At 48.5% G+C, this 21,855-nt stretch overlaps 1 protein-coding gene across 2 annotated transcripts in view; it reads left to right on the top strand.

Annotated features, from left to right (window-relative positions):
• The first annotated feature begins 3,202 nt into the window (after window positions 1-3,202).
• MAN1B1 (mannosidase alpha class 1B member 1) overlaps window positions 3,203-21,855 on the top strand; it is a 46,794-nt gene continuing 28,141 nt past the window's right edge. For both annotated transcript variants that reach the window (XM_040324457.1, XM_040324456.1), the window contains exons 1-3: window positions 3,203-3,452; window positions 13,078-13,186; window positions 21,612-21,745. In XM_040324457.1, the coding sequence (XP_040180391.1) occupies window positions 3,342-3,452; window positions 13,078-13,186; window positions 21,612-21,745 (354 nt within the window). In that variant the 5' untranslated portion in view covers window positions 3,203-3,341. The remainder of the gene's footprint in view (window positions 3,453-13,077; window positions 13,187-21,611; window positions 21,746-21,855) is intronic.

Below are 21,855 nucleotides of genomic sequence, written 5' to 3'. Positions count from 1 at the left end.
TCTTATGGCTATCTATGTGGAACTGAGTCTATGAATCAGCCGCATAGTTACGACGGGCGGATCACAGAGATACGATGGCGTATCAGGAGATACGCCGCCGTATCTCTTCTGTGAATCTGGCCCACCATTCCTACTGTGAAACATGGAGGTGGATCGGTGATGTTTTTGAGTATGTGTGAGCTACAAAGGCACAGGAAATTTAGTCAAAATTGATGGCAAGATGAATGCAGTATGTTATCAAAAAATACTGGAGGAACATTTGCAATCATCATGCTGCTAGCATTAGTAAATAGATAGCAAAGTATATCATGTTTACTTGATTTATACTTATTTTTTACATTTCTTCAGTTGCTTCCTGGTTTCTTGCCTGGGCAAATTATGTCATACATCCCAGGAGTCTTCAGAAGGGAAGGAGAGTTTTTTTCAGCTAAGCACTCCCTCCTCCTTGCATGCCTGAGCTAAGGGCAGATGGATTCCAGGAAGTAAATGCTACATGAATCATCTGCCCTTACTCAAGATGGGAGCAGCCAGAAATTTTAGGGAGGTGTATTTCAAAGTGATTTCTCAGCAAAATAAAGCATAGTGACAGGGACAGATTGGGGAGTTTGCTTTGAATATTAAAAAAAAATAATGAAATAGTCTTTACAGTTTGTGGCACTCAGATGCAGCGCAATTCTACTTTAAAGCGGGGGTTCACCCTTAGAGGGCACTTTTTCCCCTTAGATTCCTGCTCGTTTTCTCTAGGGGAATCGGCTATTTGTTTTAAAATATGATCCGTACTTACCCGTTTACGAGATGCATCTTCTCCGTCGCTTCCGGGTATGGGCTGCGGGAATGGGCGTTCCTTCTTGATTGACAGTCTTCCGACAGGCTTCCGACGGTCGCATCCATCGCGTCACGATTTTCCGAAAGAAGCCGAACGTCGGTGCGCAGGCGCAGTATAGAGCCGCACCGACGTTCGGCTTCTTTCGGCTACGAGTGACGCGATGGATGCGACCGTCGGAAGCCTCTCGGAAGACTGTCAATCAAGAAGGAACGCCCATTCCCGAAGACCCATACCCGGAAGCGACGGAGAAGATGCAGCTCGAAAACGGTAAGTACTGCTCGTATTTTAATACAAATAGCCGATTCCCCTAGACCAGTGATGGCGAACCTTTTTGAGCCCGAGTGCCCAAACCGCGACACAAGAGCAATTTATTTTTTGCAAAGTGCCAACACAGAATTAAACCTGCCAGCGTCTCTGTACAGAGGATGGGACTTATCTAAATGAGCCCTAAGGGACTAGAAATGTACGATTCTGCCAGATTCGCTCAGACTGCAGGGATTAGGAATGCACTGTGCAACATACACTGACCATTACACTCACCTACCTGACCATTATACTCACCTACCTGACCATTACACTCACCTACCTGACCATTATACTCACCTACCTGACCATTACACTCACCTACCTGACCATTACACTCACCTACCTGACCATTACACTCACCTACCTGACCATTACACTCACCTACCTGACCATTACACTCACCTACCTGACCATTATACTCACCTACCTGACCATTACACTCACTTACCTGACCATTGCACTAACCTACCCGACTATTACACTCACCTACCTGACCATTACACTCACTTACCTGACCATTACACTCACCTACCTGACTATTACACTCACCTACCTGACCATTACACTCACCTACCTGACCATTACACTCACCTACCTGACCATTACACTCACCTACCCGACTATTACACTCACCTACCTGACCATTGCACTCACCTACCTGACCATTACACTCACCTACCTGACCATTACACTCACCTACCTGACCATTGCACTCACCTACCTGACCATTACACTCACCTACCTGACCATTACACTCACTTACCTGACCATTGCACTCACCTACCTGACACATGCAATGACACCAATAATGAGGCACAATGACACCAATAATAGGGCACAATGTTCCCCAATGACACCAATAATGAGGCACAATGTTCCCTAATGACACCAATAATGAGGCACAATGTTCCCTAATGACACCAATAATGAGGCACAATGTTCCCTAATGACACCAATAATGAGGCACAATGTTCCCTAATGACACCAATAATGAGGCACAATGTTCCCTAATGACACCAATAATGAGGCACAATGACACCAATGATGACAAAAAATAGGGGAGCACAATGTTTCCCAATGACACCAATAATGAGGCAATGGCACCAATAATGAGGCACAGTGTTCCCTAAGGACACCAATAATGAGGCACAATGACACCAATAATGACAAAAAATAGGGGAGCACAATGTTTCCCAATGACACCAATAATGAGGCTGAATAACACCAATGATGGGGCACAATGTTTCCCAATGACAGTAATGAGGCTGTTCTTTTTGCACAATTGATTATTTGCTGAGCTAGCACCTGATATCTGAGAGTGGGGCAGGCTTAGGACTAACAAGATAACTGTACCGTACACTGCACATTAACTCCTGTCTCCCAGTGTCTGACCTTGCTCCAGCAGCTTATTATTCCCGCCGAAAGGCTCCTCTGATTCCAGCCGTGTGTGCTCCCAGTCACGTCACCGCTGATTTGTGCGGTGTGGATGAGACAGCTTCTTTGATTGGATCAGCGTGCGTACGCGCACACGCACGCACGTCACCCCCGGGAGTTTCTTCTTTGTCACTCCCACTCAGACACGTCATCAATAGCCCTAGAGAACTGTGGGAGTTGTAGTTTGGGGTGCGGTGGGGACAAATGGATTTTAGTGTGTTCTTTTCAATTTTTCATGGCGTGTGGCGTGCCCACCGAAACAGCTTGCCGTCCCGGGAGCGGCACGCGTGCCACGCGTTCGCCATCACTGCCCTAGACCGAACGAGCAGGAATCTAAGGGGAGAAAAAAAAAATTTAATAAATGGGTGAACTCCCGCTTTAAGTTCAAAAGAGAAAACAAATGTCTTTTTTTTTTTCTTACAGTTATTGAGAATGTAATAATTCTTTTTCATCCATTATAATATAAATAACTTGTATGTCCCATCATTATTATAACTGTCACCAACAGGCTGAGTCAGCACCAAGGTCTCTTGTAAATGATGATGAGTGCTGAGGGCAGGCGCCCTTACTAAAGATGGCGGCGCGGGAGCTCTGACAGCCCTACCTCGGCTTCTCCGAGCCACTGAGTATGCGCAGTGTCCCCCGCGTGGCAGCGCTTGTTTACAGCCAGGGGTAGGCCGCAGCCCCGGGCTGTAGTTCCCGCTCCGCCCTTTCCTCCTCGCTCCTCCTTCCTGGGGGAGGACTGGCATGGGGACCAGATAGAGCACAGCCGGCCATGTACTCTCCGCAGCGCCGGGACTTTATGTCCGTCACCCTCATCCAGCCGGAGGTGCCCGGGGGAGGATACAACAACAGCAAGAACTGGAGGAGGAGGTCCTGCTGGAGGGTGAGCCGGGAGGGGGAAATGTCATCTGTCACTTCACACCCCTCCCCCGCCTGGAGGGGGGCACCGGAGGAGGGACCCCCCCCCTACACCTGGAGGCGGACACCCTAAAGGGGACCTCAAATATATGCTAGGAACCCCCCTATTACCTGGATCATCCCCACCTGTAGGGTGACATTCTAAAGGGGGACCCCAAATATCCGCTACGATGCCCCCTACTACCTGGATGTCCACCCCACCTGTAGGGTGACATTATAAAGGGGGAACTCAAATATTTGCCAGGGACCCCCTACTACCTGATAATCCCCCCCCCCCCCCACCTGTAGGGTGACAGCCTAAAGGGGGACCCCAAATATCCGCTACGATGCCCCCTACTACCTGGATGTCCCCCCACCTGTAGGGTGACATTCTAAAGGGGGAACTTAAATATATTCCAGGGACCCCCTACCACCTGAATACCCCCCACCTGTCGGATGACAGCCTAAAGGGGGAGCCCAAATATATGCCAGGGACTACCTGAATACCCCCCCCCCCACCTGTAGGGTGATGCCAGAGTAGGGACCCCTAGACTTATGGCACCGACCCCCCTACTACCTGAACTCCACCCACCTGTAGGGTGGCATCCTAAAGGGGGACCCCAAATATCTGCTAGGAACCCCCCCTACTACCTGGATCACCCCCACCTGTAGGGTGACATCCCAAAGGGGACCCCACAAATCTCAAAGAGAGCCCCTACTACCTGAGCCCTTTCCTCACATGTAGTGTGACACCAGAGGAGGGACCCCCTACTACCTAAACTCCCCCCACCTGTGGTGTGACATTCTAAAGGGGGACTCCAAATATCTGCCAGAGACTCCCTACTACCTGAACACCCCCCCCCCCACCTGTATGGTGACACCAGAGGAGGGACTACCAGACTTCTGCCAGAAACCCCCCCTGAACTCCTCCCCCACTTGTAGGGGGACAACAAAGGGTCCCCAAATATCTGCTAGGGACCTCCCACACTAACTGAGCTGCCCCGCCCACACCTATAGTGTCACACCCTGAGGAGGGACCCCAAATATCTGCCAGGGACCAGTCTAATAATTGATCCCCTCTCCACCATGTGTAGTGTGACACCATAGAGGGAATCCCCCTACCCTTCCCTAACTCCACTGACATTGCACACCAAACTCCCCCCAAGAGAGACCATAGACATCTGTCATGCACCTCCCCACTCCTGGTACCACGATCTGTAGTGAGACTCCCATGAGGGACCATAGACATCTGTCATGGACCTCCCCACCCCTGCTGGTACCACAATCTGTAGTGAGACTCCCAGGAGGGACCATAGACATCTGTCATGGACCTCCCCACTTCTGGTACCACGATCTGTAGTGAGACTCCCATGAGGGACCATAGACATCTGTCATGCACCTCCCCACTCCTGGTACCACGATCTGTAGTGAGACTCCCATGAGGGACCATAGACATCTGTCATGGACCTCCCCACCCCTGGTACCACGATCTGTAGTGAGACTCCCATGAGGGACCATAGACATCTGTCATGGACCTCCCCACCCCTGGTACCACAATCTGTAGTGAGACTCCCATGAGGGACCATAGACATCTGTCATGGACCTCCCCACCCCTGCTGGTACCACAATCTGTAGTGAGACTCCCAGGAGGGACCATAGACATCTGTCATGGACCTCCCCACTTCTGGTACCACCATCTGTAGTGCTACTCCCAGGAGGGACCATAGACATCTGTCATGGACCTCCCCACTCCTGGTACCACAATCTGTAGTGAGACTCCCAGTAGGGACCATAGACATCTGTCATGGACCTCCCCACTCCTGCTGGTACCACAATCTGTAGTCAGACTCCCAGGAGGGACCATAGACATCTGTCATGCACCTCCCCACTTCTGCTGGTACCACAATCTGTAGTGAGACTCCCAGGAGGGACCATAGACATCTGTCATGCACCTCCCCACTTCTGCTGGTACCACAATCTGTAGTGAGACTCCCAGGAGGGACCATAGACATCTGTCATGGACCTCCCCGTTCTTCCTGGTACCACCATCTGTAGTGAGACTCCCAGTAGGGACCATAGACATCTGACAGAGCCCCTCCTACTACTTGATCCCCACCAGAGGCCACTTTCTGTATGGACACCCCTAGGGGTCTTATCTAGGGACCACCATTGTAGCCGAGACCAACCTACTACTTGTCCCAGAGAGAACAAAACGCTTCTCATTGGTCAGCACAGTCATGTGATCACGTTGGCCAGTGGAGCATTATAATGGATGCCACTAATGTGGCAGCATGGGGCATCACAGCCGGTATGTGCAGTGGGGTCCATGTTGCTTTGATATACACTTTAATTTATTGGATCAGCAAAATAATAATAATGTAATATGGGATTATGGTCGAGCCCTGCCCCCACCTCCCTGTGTGAGCACAGGGCTCTCTGTCTTTGTTCCCAGGGGCTGAATGGAGCAGAAGGGGAGCACAGTCCCTGGAACATAAATAGAGGGGAATACTTCAATGGAGACACCGGTGACAAATAGGTTTGTGTCACCTTCTGTTGTATCTAGGACAGGAAGTGAGATGAAGTTTCTGAAAACGGCAGATATTGGGGGTGGGGGGCATCCTGCTGGCTCATCTAGTGAGGGAGCGATTCCATAACAACTGGCAGGCTGTATCCTAATGATCCTGACACTGGGGATTTGTCACCAACGTTCACATCACCTGTGTGACATTAACCTTGGGTACATTTACATACCTGTGTCTTCATGGTGTGATTAATTTTACATGCATTAACCAGCCAACCCTGTGGAAAATGTGCTTTGCGTGATGGAGGCAGCTGGATTTTTATTAAAGGCCTAATTTACACTGGGTGTACTACAGCATATGCCTGTGGAGGGCCGTGTTTACACACACAGGAGTCCAGGGCATTGGGATGCAGAGGTGCAGGAACACAGCCGCTGCTTCCAATCTGACATCTGTGCGGATAAGTGAGGGCAAGGTGGGGAGGGGGAGTAGGAAGGTAAGTGAGGACAGGGGGGGGGGTAGGAAGGTAAGTGAGGGGGAGTAGGAGGGTAAGTGAGGACAGGGGGGGTAGGAGGGTAAGTGAGGACAGGTTTGGGGGGGGGGGGGTAGGAAGGTAAGTAAGGACAGGGGGGGTAGGAAGGTAAGTTAGGGGGAGTAGGAGGGTAAGTGAGGACGGGGGGGGGGGGGAGTAGGAGGGTAAGTGAGGACAGGTTTGGGGGGGGGGGGTAAGTGAGGGCAAGGTGGGGAGGGGGAGTAGGAAGGTAAGTGAGGACAGGGGGGGGGTAGGAAGGTAAGTGAGGGGGAGTAGGAGGGTAAGTGAGGACAGGGGGGGTAGGAGGGTAAGTGAGGACAGGTTTGGGGGGGGGGGGGTAGGAAGGTAAGTAAGGACAGGGGGGGGTAGGAAGGTAAGTTAGGGGGAGTAGGAGGGTAAGTGAGGACGGGGGGGGGGGAGTAGGAGGGTAAGTGAGGACAGGTTTGGGGGGGGGGGGGTAAAGTGAGGGCAAGGTGGGGAGTAGGAGGGTAAGTGAGGACAGGTTGGGGGGGGTAGGAGGGTAAGTGAGGGCAAGGTGGGGAGTAGGAGGGTAAGTGAGGGCAAGGTGGGGAGGGGGAGTAGGAGAGTAAGTGAGGGCGGGGGGTAAGTAGGAGGCTAAGTGAGGGCAGGGTGTTGGGACTCTGAACACTAAAGACTGAGAGCAGCGCCATCTAAGTGCGGTATGGCTGCACTTTAATGTAAAAAACGTAAATAAATACACTCGCAAGGTTAAAAATGATTGCAGCATAAATGATGAATGTGATGTTCATTCTACTCTCGGGTGGTAGCCGCGGATGTGATGGTGGCCAGAGGTCCGGCTCATTAGGCTCATAGCGCTTCCTGGTAAACTCGGAGACACTGATGAAGTACCTGAAAGTGACGTCATCAGTGCACCTCAGTGTCTCTGAGTTTACCAGGAAGCGCTGGGAGCCACCAACACACCAGCGGCTACTACCCGAGAGTAGAATGGATGAACATCACATTCATCATTTATGCTGGAATTGTTTTTAACCTTGTGAGTGTATTTATTTTTTATACATTAAAGGGGTTGTAAAGGTTTGTTTTTTATTTTCTAAATAGGTTCCTTTAAGCTAGTGCATTGTTGGTTCACTTACCTTTTCCTTCCATTTCCCTTCTAAATGTTTTTTTTTCTTTGAATTTTTCACTTCCTGTTTCTCCTCAGTAAGCTTGCCCCCCATAATCTGGCTGGGGGTAAGTCAGCCAGAACAGCTTACTGAGGAGGAACAGGAAGTGAGAAATTCAGACAAAGAAAACAAACATTTAGAAGGGAAATCGAAGGAAAAGGTAAGTGAACCAGCAATGCACTAGCTTAAAGGAACCTATTTAGAAAATAAAAAACAAACCTTTACAACCCCTTTAAATTGAGGTAATACTGCACTTGGATGGCGCTCCTCTCTCTGTCCTTCAGGACAGGAAGGTGACAGCTGGTGGGAGGGGAAGAGGCGGAGCCGCAAACAGATACATTTTTATTGGTTGTTCAGGACACAGCAGACCCGCTCCTTAAATGGAACTTCTGCTTTAAATATAGGTGACGCGCTACATTTGGCATGTCATTTTTTGGGGGTAGGAGGGGGTACCCTGTTTTTATGGGAATCGAGCTTCCAATTCCTCCCTGGCCCCTGGAAGGAAGATCACCTCTCCCCCCTCCCTCCCTGTAATCTTCTGAGGCACGTTGCAGGCCCCCACAGTAACAATTCTGGCGCCGCGGAGAGGAGCAGGGCTCCGTGCGCCCGCATCGCTGAACCGCGGGACAGGTAAGTGTCCGATTATTAAGTCAGCAGCTACACTTTTTGTAGCTGTCGACTTTTAAATGGGTGGAACTCCGCTTTAACAACCAATAATTGTCAGCCTTCATTTCTTTACAACGGTTAGCAGGGACATCCCGCTGACAGCTGAAAGAACCAAGCCAGAAGGTATCAGTTTTGGTGCATCTGCACGAGTACTGATACCCCTGAACAGGCCTGGTATCGGCACCAATACCAGTATCGGTGCAACCCTAGCGCGATATGGGTCCCTGAACTCGCACTGTCTTTATTTGGGTCCATGCACCCACATGGATGTCATATTGGGAGCATCAGATGTGTTCCTTCACTCGCTGCGTCCCTATAGACATCTGTGCACCCCTGTGTGGGTAAACACAGCCCTCCACAGACCTATGCTGTAGTACACCCCAGGTGGATGACACCTAACTCATTGCATATTTGTGAATGTTACTATTTATACATGTTAGTGAAATGTATTGTATTTGAACCACTTCAGCCCCGGCCAATTCTGACACTTTTCACACATGTAAAAATTAGTTATGTCCCGATACTGATACTAGTATCGGTATCGGGACCGGTACCAAGCATTTCCTTGTACTCGGGGGGGAAATGCTCCGATGCCTCAGCCGATACCTGGGCAGGCATGGGAGTTGCAAGTCTTCTCCACCCGTGCTGTGCTGTGCTCTCTCCCCCGTGTTCCGTGCTGTGCTCTCTCTCCCCCCGTGTTCCGTGCTGTGCTCTCTCTCCCCCCGTGTTCCGTGCTGTGCTCTCTCTCCCCCCGTGTTCCGTGCTGTGCTCTCTCTCTCCCCCCGTGTTCCGTGCTGTGCTCTCTCTCTCCCCCCGTGTTCCGTGCTGTGCTCTCTCTCTCCCCCCGTGTTCCGTGCTGTGCTCTCTCTCTCCCCCCGTGTTCCGTGCGGTGCTCTCTCTCTCCCCCCGTGTTCCGTGCGGTGCTCTCTCTCTCCCCCCGTGTTCCGTGCGGTGCTCTCTCTCTCCCCCCGTGTTCCGTGCGGTGCTCTCTCTCTCCCCCCGTGTTCCGTGCGGTGCTCTCTCTCTCTCTCCCCCCGTGTTCCGTGCGGTGCTCTCTCTCTCTCTCCCCCCGTGTTCCGTGCGGTGCTCTCTCTCCCCCCGTGTTCCGTGCGGTGCTCTCTCTCTCTCCCCCCCGTGTTCCGTGCGGTGCTCTCTCTCTCTCTCCCCCCGTGTTCCGTGCGGTGCTCTCTCTCTCTCTCCCCCCGTGTTCCGTGCGGTGCTCTCTCTCTCCCCCCGTGTTCCGTGCGGTGCTCTCTCTCTCCCCCCGTGTTCCGTGCTGTGCTCTCTCTCTCCCCCCGTGTTCCGTGCTGTGCTCTCTCTCTCCCCCCGTGTTCCGTGCTGTGCTCTCTCTCTCCCCCCGTGTTCCGTGCGGTGCTCTCTCTCTCCCCCCGTGTTCCGTGCGGTGCTCTCTCTCTCCCCCCGTGTTCCGTGCGGTGCTCTCTCTCTCCCCCCGTGTTCCGTGCTGTGCTCTCTCTCTCCCCCCGTGTTCCGTGCTGTGCTCTCTCTCCCCCCCGTGTTCCGTGCTGTGCTCTCTCAGCCCTCAATCTGTCAGGATGGAGAGCGGAGGTAGGAGCCGCTAAACCCGGCTCCTACCTTTTCAGAATGAACAGAGTCAGTGATCACTGACTCTATCCATTCATATAACTGAGCATCGTAACCTGTGTTTACGATGCTTCAGTTTATGAATGGAGAGGAGCTTCTCTCCATTCATTTCAGCTGAGGCTGCAGAGAAAGGGACTGGGGAATCTGTGTCCTTAGTCCCTTTCTCTGTCTTACAGGGGAGATGTCAGAGGTCTGTTAAGACCCCTGATATCTCTCCAAAGACCCCCAACAGGGCTGATTTAATAAAAAAAAAAAAAAAATTGCAATAAATATTTTAAAAAAATAAATAAAATGTAAATAAAAAATAATCACACTGGCAATCCACCCCCCCTAAAAAAAAAAAAAAGTGAAAAAAATTGGATAATACCCCTCGGATTTCCAGTGACTGCACTGCCAAGTGCACTGTAGTTTAATTTATTGCTGGCTGCAACTTTGTTTTGCACCTGTTGTGACCTATATAATGCATGAATGTGTATCAGTCTGCACAGATAAACCTGGGACCTGTACATATGTATTCCCCGGGCTGCTATTAATGTCACTGCAGGCTTAAAGTGTAGACAGGCATTACATCATGTGTGTGACATGGCCCAGGGTGTAATTTATCCCTCCGGTGGGTTTTCCTGAAGCAGGGAATTTGCATTGGGGGTATAATGTTACCTGTCAGAGCAGGGAGGGGATTGCAATATATAGAATATATTCATTGCTGTCTGTGTCTGCTGGAAGACCGCGTTCCAGGCTTGTGGTGTTTATCAGCCAGACGTGGATGTATCCTATACGTTGGCAATGGAGAAGGTAACTTGATTATTGATTTTACAATCTCATTGGGGATTTTGTTATTGAAAATGGCTTTTGAATGCTGAAAAGAATTGGTCAGGATGCCCCTGAGCATCCCAGAAGCACTTTAGTCTTAACTGGCTGCACCCTCCTTGGGGGAACGTAAAACAACTTGGCATTAGATTGTGGGGGGGTCTTCAATGGTAAATAAAGAAACTTGCTGACGACGTGGGATTGTTTTACTAAACCAAGAGAGTGCAACTGTGCATAGTATCCAATCAGCTTCTAACTTCAGATTGTTCAATGAAGCTTTAACAATATAACCTGGAAGCTGATTGGCTTCTATGCAGAGCTGACCCAGATTTTTCACTTTTTACCCCATTGTGTAAAGTAATCCCGACACACCTCAGCAACTCAAGTTGAGTATATGATGGGAAAAATGTATTCATTTTATTTATATACTTTGTGTGTGTTAATTTTGGCAGCAAATTTGGCATTAAAATGGCATTTTAGTTTTAGTCCCATTTTAGTCTTCTGCAATTGTTTTAGTTGACTAAATCTGGGGGGAGCAGGGCTGTTAAGGCAGCAAAAGGGGGACCTATCAAGTAAAGTTGCACGGTTCTGGATTTTGTTTGCTTGGAATAAAGATCCCAAGTTTCGGCGTAATGTCATTTTTCACATTATACAAAAATTGCATTTGAAAAGCCGCTACACAAATGTAGTGTGACAGAAAAAATATTGCAACAGCTGCCATTTTATTCTCTAGGGTCTCTGCAGAAAAGAAAAAAATATATAAGAAGGGAGCCCCGCGGTGATGTCGCGGCCAGACACCCCCGGAAATGGGAATGGATACCTGTCTTGGACAGGTATCCTCTCCCCCCCCCTCCCCCCGAAAGGTGCCAATTGTGGCACCGGAGGGGGGAGGAATCCGATAAGCGGAAGTTCCACTTTAGGGTGGAGCTCCGCTTTAAAAGCACCAAGAGATACGTTGTTTATATTTATCTCAGCACTGTTGGTAAACATCTGCTGGCTAAGGTTGTTTAAAGAGGAAGTAAACCTTTGGATATGTATGTATATATGTGTGTGTGTGTGTGTGTGTGTATATGTGTGTGTATATGTGTGTGTATATATATATATATATATATATATATATATATAATATATTTTTTTTACAAATAAATCTGCAAGAGAAAGGCATAATGAGCTAGTATGCACAGCATACCAGCTCATTATGTGTCACTTCCCTGAGAACGAAGCCCCCGAAGTCCGCCTCGGTCCCGTCCACCGCCACGTCCCCTCGTCACTATTTCCTGTTTTCGCTGCTCCGGCACTGTGATTGGCTGGACCGGCGATGACGTCACTCCCGCGCATGCATGAAAATATGGCATTACCCTGCTAATGCCATTCACAAAACGGCACCGCTCAGTGCGCCTGCGACGTAGACAGCGGTGCCTGTTTATGTGAAAATATCTCCTTAACCTTGTAGGTTAAGGAGATATTTCTTGCACCTACAGGTAAGCCTTACTCTAGGCTTACCTGTAGGTGCAAGTTGTAACAGTGGGTTTACAACCACTTTAACATGAATTGTGCAAATTACAGATTTAGACCCCTTTCACACTGAGCCACCCTTAGCGTCAGCGGTAAAACGCTGCTATTTTTACCACCGACGCTATGGGCGGATTTACAGTGCATTTTGGACACTAGTGGGGAGCATTTAACCCCTGCTAGCGGCCGAGAAAGGGTTAAAATCACCCGCAATGCCCTGCTTCAGCAGGGCATTGCGGGCGGTATAGCCCGCTATCCTATTGATTTAAATAGGAAGCAGCAGTGGAGGAGCGGTATACACACCGCTCCAAAGATGCGGCTAGCAGGACTTTTTTTACTGTCCTGCTAGCGCAACGCTCCAGTGTGAAAGCCCTCAGGCTTTCACACTGGAGACAATGGAGCGGCTTTTTAAGTGCGGATTGCAGGCGCTATTTTTAATGCTATAGCACCTGCAATACGCCCTCAGTGTGAAAGGGGTCTTAGATCGTGGGTGGGATGGGTTGAATCGAAATCACGTTTTTTTATTTTAATTTTTTTTTTAACGATTAATCATGCAGCTCTACTACCCAAGTATGTAGGTGTTTGATTATAATGTTATGGGCTGATTCAACAAAAATTGTTGCTGCAGAAAATGACACGTTTGAATGTATGTTTATAGCTGACAACCTCTGCTGTGCTCATAAGGCTGACAGTCTGTATAAATCAGTGATTTGTTGTGCTGCCTAAGCAGGAAGAGCTGGGGATGTCGGAGCCGATATATGTGATGACTGTGTCTCTTCTTTTCCTGGTAAACGTTTAGTAATCTGTGTTTCCTGTTTTATCTCATAGAAATGGAAACAGCTTTCCAGGCTGCAGCGCAGTGTCATCCTCTTCCTGTGTGCCCTGCTGGCGGTTTGTGGCGTCGTCTCTTTCTCTAACCTGGGAGAGCACTGGAGAAGTAATGAATTTTTACATTTCATAGTTAATTGTTAGAAACCCCTTCTGGGCAAGGTGTGCTGATTTGCAGTTGTATGAAACGTGACTGTAAGCCATTGGAGAGGCTTAGTAACAGTCCAGCTGAGAACTAAAAGATCAGCAATGTTTAATCACTCAGTTCTCAGTGCAGAGCTGGTGGGGGACAGATGCATGCACTATCGGATCAATACTGCATCCACCAAGGTGTGTGTTTGTGTATACATATATATAATACACACACACATTTTTAAGGTTCTTAAAATGATGCTAAAGTCTTTATTATTAAAAAAAACATGTTATATTTACCTGCTAGGTTTAATGGTTTTGCACAGAGCAGCCCAGATCCTCCTCTTCTCACGTCCCTCTTTGGTGCTCCTGGCCCCTCCCTCCTATTGAATGCCACCACAGCAAACCGCTTGCTGTGGGGACACCCGAGCCAAGCAGCAGCTCCCTGTGTCCGTTCAGACACGGCGCTGCGGCCCGCCTTCAATCTCTCCTCATTGGCTTACTGACTTTGACAGCAGCAGCCAATGGTGCTCCGCTGCTGTCTCGGCCAATGAGGAGGGAGAGTCCCAGGCAGCTCAGTCTCTTGTGCAACATTGCTGGCTAGAGAGGAGGCTCAGGTAAGTATAAGAGGGGCTGCTGCACACAGAAGGCTTTATCTTAATGCATAGAATTCATTAATCACTTAAGGACCGCCGCATGTACATATACGTCGGCAGAATGGCACGTACAGGCACATCCACGTACCTGTACGTGCCTGCCTTCTCGCGGGTCGGGGGTCCAATAGGTACCTGCGACGGTCCGTTAGCCTGTGAGAGCAATCGAGGATGAGGGGGCGGCCATTGGTTTCTGGCCACGATCGCGATCGCTCCCAGCGAATCACCTGCCGCCTCTGCCTGTGTATTGTAAACACAGGCAGATGAAGTGATGTCATCTCTCCTCGTGGCGGTCTTTTCGTCCGGCGAGAGGAGAGAAGACATCACAAGTAAGTTGCACCTAACAGTATACTGGTACACATAGGCACACTTAACCCCCCCAGATCACCCCCCCCCCCCCCCCCCCCCCCCCCCCCCAGTCACAGTGTCACTGATCACTGCATTTAGTGTCATTTGTGACAGTAAAAAGTGTCAGGGCAGTTAGTCTTGGGCCCCTTTAAGGTCCAGGGTAGCCCCCTACCCCCCCCCCCCCCCAATAAAGGTTTAACCCCTTGATCCCCAGTTAACCCTTTCACCCCCTATCGCCAGTGTCACTAAGCGATCGTTTTCTGATCGCTGTATTGATGCCGCTAGGTAGCCAGTTATTTTTTGAGGTTCGCCGCCAGGTTTTTATAGCGTTGGGTACCGCCATGAATTTTCTAAATAAAGGTGTTAACCCTTTCACCAGTGATCACCGTATAAGTGTCACTGGTGACGCTGGTTAGCCAGTTCGTTATTTAGGTTCGCCACCAGGTTTTTATAAAGCGTCAGGTACCCCCATATATTACCTAACAAAGGTTTTAACCCCCCTGATTGCTCCCTAGTTAACCTTTTTACCAGTGATCACCGTATACGTTTTACGGGTGACGCTGGTTAGTTAGTTTGCTGTTTATAGCATCAGGGCACCCGCCGTATATAACCCAATAAAGGTTTTACCCCCTGATCGCCCGGTGGGTGATATCAAGTAAATTTTAGCGTCAGTCAGTGTTAGGTTAGTGCCAGTAACGCATACACCCCCCTTAGTGGTATAGTATCTGCACAGATCAATATCTGATCAGATCTATACTAGTGTACCCAGCAGTTTAGGGTTCCCAAAATGCATTGTTAGCGGAATCAGCCCAGATACCCGCTAGCACCTGCGTTTTGCCCCTCCGCCCAGCCCACCCAAGTGCAGTTCGATCGATCACTGTCACTTACAAAACAACACACATAACTGCACATAACTGCAGCGTTCGCAGAGACAGCCCTGATCCCTGTGATCGCGAACAGTTTTTTTTGGAAGCGTTTTCTACATTTGCTGACAGGTCAGGTGCTTTTTTTACGTGTGAATCATTACTAGTGTACCACTAAATATAGAGCCCAAAATGGTAAAGCGAATGTACACTAGTGAAGAGGCCTACACGTTTCTGAGCCTGACAGATAGTGAAGAGGAGGTCACGCATCTGTCAGATTCTGGCTCAGAATATAACCCTGTAGAAGACAGCGGCTCCATGCCAGATAGCTCTGACGACGAAGAAGAGGTCCCTGCTAAGGTCAGGTGCACCCGACCCCATTCTGATGTTGTTGAGGAGCAAGAACCGCAGGACCCTTGTATGGAGCAGAGAGCCAGTACTAGCGCCACTATTCCTTCTGGTGAACTGGCAAGCACCAGCGGCCTAGTACACCCTGATCGTTCATCCAGCACTGCAGTATCACTTGGTGACGTGGCGAGTCCCATAATTGCAGTTCAAGCTGGCGAGGTGGCAAGCACAAGTAGTGTCCCGCTGCCACCAAGAAGAAGACAAAGACAGGCCCGTCGTGCCCTTCCTGCAGAATTTGCCTATCCTGATTGGATCCCCACCACTTCTGCAGCACCTGTACTTCCCCCATTCACTGGCCAACCCGGTATTCAGGTGGAAACAGCTGATTTTACGTCACTTGATTTTTATTCGCTGTTTTTCAAGATCTCTATAGATCTATTGTGGACCAGAGTAATTTATATGCTGGTACTTGCATCACCGCTAATCCCCAGTCCGTCCTTGCCAGAGAATGGAAACCACTTACGGTTTCCGTATTAAAACCTTTCTGGGCCTTTCCCTCAACATGGGCATACACCAATTTCCTAAGTTGCGGACTTATTGGTCTACAAGTCCACATGACCATATGCCCGTGTTCTCTGCTTCCATGGCCAGGAAACGATACGAGGCGATCCTGCGGTTCTTGCATTTCAATGACAATGAACTTTGTCATCCACGTGGAGTCCCTGAATACGACCGGCTCTACAAAATTTGGCCCCTCATAAACCACTTCAATAAACATTTTGCAGCCTTGTATACTCCCCATCAAGTTGTCTGCGTTGATGAGTCCCTAATTAAATTTTCTGTCCGCTTGTCTTTCAAGCAGTACTTTCCCAGCAAGCGTGCCAGATACGGGGTCAAGCTCTATAAGCTCTGTGACAGGGCAACAGGCTACACATGGAGGTTTATGAGGGCAAAGATAGTCAGGTAGAGCTGGGAGGACTACCCAGATTACATAGGGAGCGCTGGCAAGATTGTGTGGGACTTGGTGTCACCCTTATTCGGAAAGGGCTACCACTTGTATGTGGACAATTATTACACCAGCTTGCCACTTTTTAGCCACTTGTTTGATCATCAGATTGGAGCATGTGGCACCGTGTGACCTAATCGCCAGGGCTTTCCCCAGCGGCTTGTAGATTCCCGTCTTATGCTGGGGGCGAGAGCCTGCTACAGGTGTAATAATTTGCTCGCTGTGAAGTGGCGGGACAATAAGAATGTTTTCGTTCTTACCACCCTTCACATAGACACAACAGTACAAATTCATACAGCGGCTAGTGTTGTAGAGAAACCCCCTCTGTGTCCACGAATATAACCTTAATATGGGAGGGGTGGACCTCAACGACCAGTTGATGGCGCTGTATCATATTGCCCGTAAGGCGAGACACTGGTACAAAAAAGTGTTTCTATATTTATTTCAATTGGCTTTACTGAATACTCATGTCATATACAGAGCTTTAGGACGGACTGGATCCTTCCTTCAATTCCAGGATGAGATCATCACAGAACTCCTGTATCCAGGCGGTTCTACACCTCACCATCCCCTACCAAATGCAGTAAGCCGACTGCATGCAAGGCATTTTTTCGTATGTCCTCCAGAGTACCCCTACCCAACGAGCCCCCCAAAAAAGATTTTGTGTCTGTACCAAGCGCGGATATAGGTGTGACACCCGTTATTATTGTCCCTGCTGTCCTGACAATCCTGGTCTTTGTATTGGTGAATGTTTTGAACGCTTTCACACACGAGTGAAGTATTAGCGTAAGGTAAAGCATTTCACAGGCTAGGCACACTTACACAGGGTCTCCCAAGATGCCATTGCATTTTGAGAGACCCAAACCTGGAACCGAAAAGTTGAACAGTTACAAAAAAAGTGTTAAAAAAAAAAAATAGTTGTCGTTTTATTCTCTCTCTCTCTCTATTGTTCTGCTATTTTTTTACTGTATTCTATTGTGCAATGTTTTATTGTTATGTTTTATCATGCTTGCTTTTCAGGTATGTCATTTACTTTTACTGTTTTCAGGTACGCCATTCAGCTGTTGTGCAGATTTATTTATCTTGACAGCAACAGCGTTTGCTCCCACTATATATAAAGCCGTGATTCCAGTGCTGTAGGAGGTGATTTCACCACCACAGTTAAAAAAACAAACATATATGCCGAAGCATGGGGGCATTAGGGGCGGAGGATCGATTTTGCTCCTAATGCTGCGTACATACGGTCGACATTCCTATGGAGGCTTTCCCATGGAAAAGTCCGACCGTGTGTATGCGGCATAACTTTTTATGCTGCGTACATATGGTCGAAATTCCGACGGAGGCTTCCGACGGAGACTTTTTTGCGGGACGATGCCCCCATGCTTCGGCATATATAAATGGTGCATGTATGCCCATCATTAGAAGTGGGTGGATGAAGGGAGGTATTCTAATGGTGGGCATACCCACCGATCAATCTTTTATTCGTTCAACCAACAGGCTGCATGAAAAAAAAAGATTACAATACATGTCCAACAAGAACCATCAACGTACTGGTATGTTGCTGGACTTTGAATGGTTATACCAGAATGATGCCTGCGGGTTTAGGTAGCATCTTGGTATCATTCTTTTCAGCCAGCGGTCGGCTTTCATGTAAGCAATCCTAGTGGCTAATTAGCCTCTAGACTGCTTTTACATCCAGTGGGAGGGAATGTCGTGTTTTCCATGTACTCGGCCTAAGATCATCCTTTTTTTTTTTTTCATCAATAATTTGGGCAATATAGTGTGTTTTAGTGCTTTAAAATAAAAAAGTGTATTTCCCCCCCCCCCCCCCCCAAAAAAATGCGTTTGAAAAATCGCTGCGCAAATACTGTGTGGGGGAAAAAAATGCAACACCCCCCATTTTAATCTGTAGGGCCTTTGCTTTAAAAAAAATTGATAGCGTTTACAAAATAGGGGATAGTTTTATTGCATTTTTACTTTTTTTTTTTTTTCGTGACTGTGACATTATGGCAGACAATTTTGACAAATTTTTGGGACCATTGTCATTTTCACAGCAAAAAATTAAAATGCATTGTTGTGAAAATGACAGTTGCAGTTTGGGAGTTAACCACAGGGGGTGCTGATGGTGTTATGTGTGACCTGAAGTGTGTTTACAACTGTAGGGGGGTGTGGCTGTAGGTGTGACGTCATCGATTATGTATCCCTATAAAAGGGATGACACGATCGATGACGCTGCCACAGTGAAGAACGGGGAAGCCGTGTTTACACACGGCTCTTCCCGTTCTTCAGCTCCGGGGACTGATCGCGGGACTCCAGCGGCGATCAGGTCCGCGGGTCCGGAGCTTCGGACCGGGTCGCGGGTGCACGCCTGCGACCCACAGCTGGACAATAGCACAGCACGTACCTGTACGTGCATTCTGCCGACGTATATGTGCAGGAGGCGGTCCTTAAGTGCTTTAAAAGAGTGGGTGATGTGTGACATAAGCTTCTAAATGTTGTGCATAAAATGCCAGGACAGTGAAACCCCCCCCAAATGACCCCATTTTGGAAAGTAGACACCCCAAAGTAGACACCCCAAGCTATTTGCTGAGAGGCATGTCGAGTCCATGGAATATTTTATATTATGACACAAGTTGCGGGAAAAAGACAATTTTTCTCTTTCGTTCATGGATGGACACAGCCTTAATCTTGACATAGTGGGAAAATAGGCTATCTTTAGGAGTGACTAGGCAGAAAGTGTTAACTTCAAAGCTGAACCGCCTCGCCCAGGGTGCGGTCCCACTGACTATATCCTCTCAGCCTGCACCAAGCAGTTCAGTTTTTTTTTTTTTTGTTTTTTTTTCTGCCTAGTCTAGGAGAAGACATGGCTCCCCTCAGGCCCAGGCTTGGAGGCTTTTAGTTTGGATTTTTTATGGGAAGGCCAGCCGTAGGCTGGCCTGAGTTTGTAGGAGGAGTCAGGGGTATTTAAACCCGCCCTCCTCCTCCTTGGAGGTCCGCAGAGTCCACCATTATTGTAAATGGGACCGCCCACTGAAAAGATGGATACCTCGGTTGTGGCAGCAGCTGCTGCCGTTACAGAGATATCCATCTTTAAAGTGCAGACGTGTATATACAGTGGGTGGGCGTCAAGTGACTAGACTGTTTTGCCTGAAAATCCTGAATCGGTTATTGCAGAAATACTAAAAATCCACCAGCCCATCTGACACCAACCGTCATAATCACATTTTCCCCATTCTAATTTTGAAGAACTGAACCTCCTGACTGGTATCTGCATGATATTATGCTGCTTTCACATGATTGGCTAAGTGGATAATTGTATGAATAAGCACGTGATCTAATAAACTCCTCGCTGGGTGTATATTGATGTTGTATAATCCCGTTACAGGCTCATGCTGTATTCATTTAGTGTAGGAAACATGTAATTGCAATCTTCCAACTTTTTTATTTTTTTCATGAATGGCCCCACAAGTGATGATTACATGTCAGACACTTAGGGCTTTAAGATGCCAGAAAAGGGCTATAAATGGAACAAGGGAAAACCTTCAGTGCCACATACAACCATCTCACCAACGTGACATGTGAACGCATCCTTAAGTCTGGTACACCCTTTGAGTTTTTTTGGGTTTACCGAAGTAAAAAAATCTTTTGGCTTCGGTTGGAGCCGCTGTACTAACTATGAAAAGTCAGTACAGCGATCTTGCTTCTAAGCTGTTGTGTTCTGACAGGGGGGATGGCCCCTCCACCAGAACACTCCGATCAGAACTCTCCACCATTGGCTGAGAACGCTGATCGGGAGTTGGTCAGCTGCTGGTTTTCCAGAATGCTAGTCCGACAGAAGCCAGCCAAGCGGCAGGGTGGCATAAACACGGGCCAAATGTTGGCACGTGCGTACGGGGCTATTCATAGGGAGGGAAAGGGCTTTTTCTGCTTTCGTAGTCACTCGCAAACATTCCTGACATCGCTGTATGGTTTCTTGACTTCTCGGTATCATTGACCCACAGGGGGAGATTTACCAAGGCTAGGTTCACATCTGTGCAGGTGGTGCCGCTGCAGGACAACCTGCTCAAATGCCACTCACACAATGAAGTCCTAATGGCACGCCGCCTGCCCTGGAAATCACACCCGTACTGGGGACCTTAATTCCCGTGCAAGCTGCAGTTAAAAAAATAGTGCAGGGATTTCTTTCCTGCGTGTCACGGGGAACAGCAGCCCATTCAAATTAATGGGCTATCCTGCCCGCCAAATCGTGGTCCGCACAGCTCCGCAGGTGTGAACCTAGCCTAAAACTCGGAATCTGGTGTAGCTGTGCATGTTGGCCAATCCGCTTTGACAATAAAACCTGAAAGCTGATTGGTTTCTATGCAGACCTGCACCAGAGTTTTAGTAAATCTCCCCCACAAAGTACCTAATGTAGAGGAATAACAGCAAATAGCTTTGCAAGATGGAGATCAAAAACATTGGCCCGGCTATTTCTATCTATACAAGCTCTCTTGTAGGGCCCTAGAGAATGGTACTTTTGTTTTTTTGGGGCCACTATGCAAACAGTGATGACAAAGAAAAAACATGGCCCATTGAGTCTGCATTTCTTTATTTTAAAGGTTAACTATTCCATCAATGACAGCAACTGGGGGGTTCTTTTCTCCCAGCAGCTGCTGTCACTTCTGAAACTGTTGCAGCTCCGCCTGCACAGCCGTGCCATGTATTCACAGAGATCTGCGACTGAACTACAAGTGTGGTGATTACTGCACTTGTAGTCCATTGACATTTCCCCCAGCTCTCGCTCGCTCTTACAGCCCGAAACTCTTTATTGGCAGAGAGGTGGAAGAAAAGTCTGCAGGAGCCTGACATTGGACCAGCAATCTATATAACAAAGAATATTTTATAAGCTCTGAATGTGTAGTAGGCCATAAAAAGCATGACATGTTGACACTTCAGTTGTGCCGTCTCTTGGGGACACGCAGCTGAAGTAAGCTACATCGATATATTATGAAATTGGCCTGTGAGCTTTGGAAAATGTCTGCCCCACCATAGTGTATTCATGATTGCTATTAAATGTTAAAAGCCGACAAACAAAAACTTTGGCTTGGGTAAATGGCAGGTTACAAAAACTTTGGCTTGGGTAAGTGGCAGGTTACAAAAACTTTATTCTACTTCCTGTTTATTTGTAATTTTTGCTATTCTTAGGTTTTACCAGCCAGTTGGATGGGACTTATGAAGGCCAAGATCTACCCGGATTTCATAATGTACCGCCTGCAGGATTACTGGCACCCAAAGAAGCTGAGGAACCAGATCTCAAGCTACCAAAGCCCCCTCTGCAGGTGCAGTGACATCTTTGGGAGGGGGGGTGGGGGGGCAGGGAGATTTTGTTTCAAGATAATGCATTTGCTATATGCTGTAAGGCAAGGTTCACACCATGCTCACATCAAAA

Source organism: Rana temporaria, chromosome 9, assembly GCF_905171775.1.
Source record: "Rana temporaria chromosome 9, aRanTem1.1, whole genome shotgun sequence".
Lineage (NCBI taxonomy): Eukaryota > Metazoa > Chordata > Amphibia > Anura > Ranidae > Rana > Rana temporaria.
This window is presented reverse-complemented; position numbering and strand designations above follow the sequence as displayed.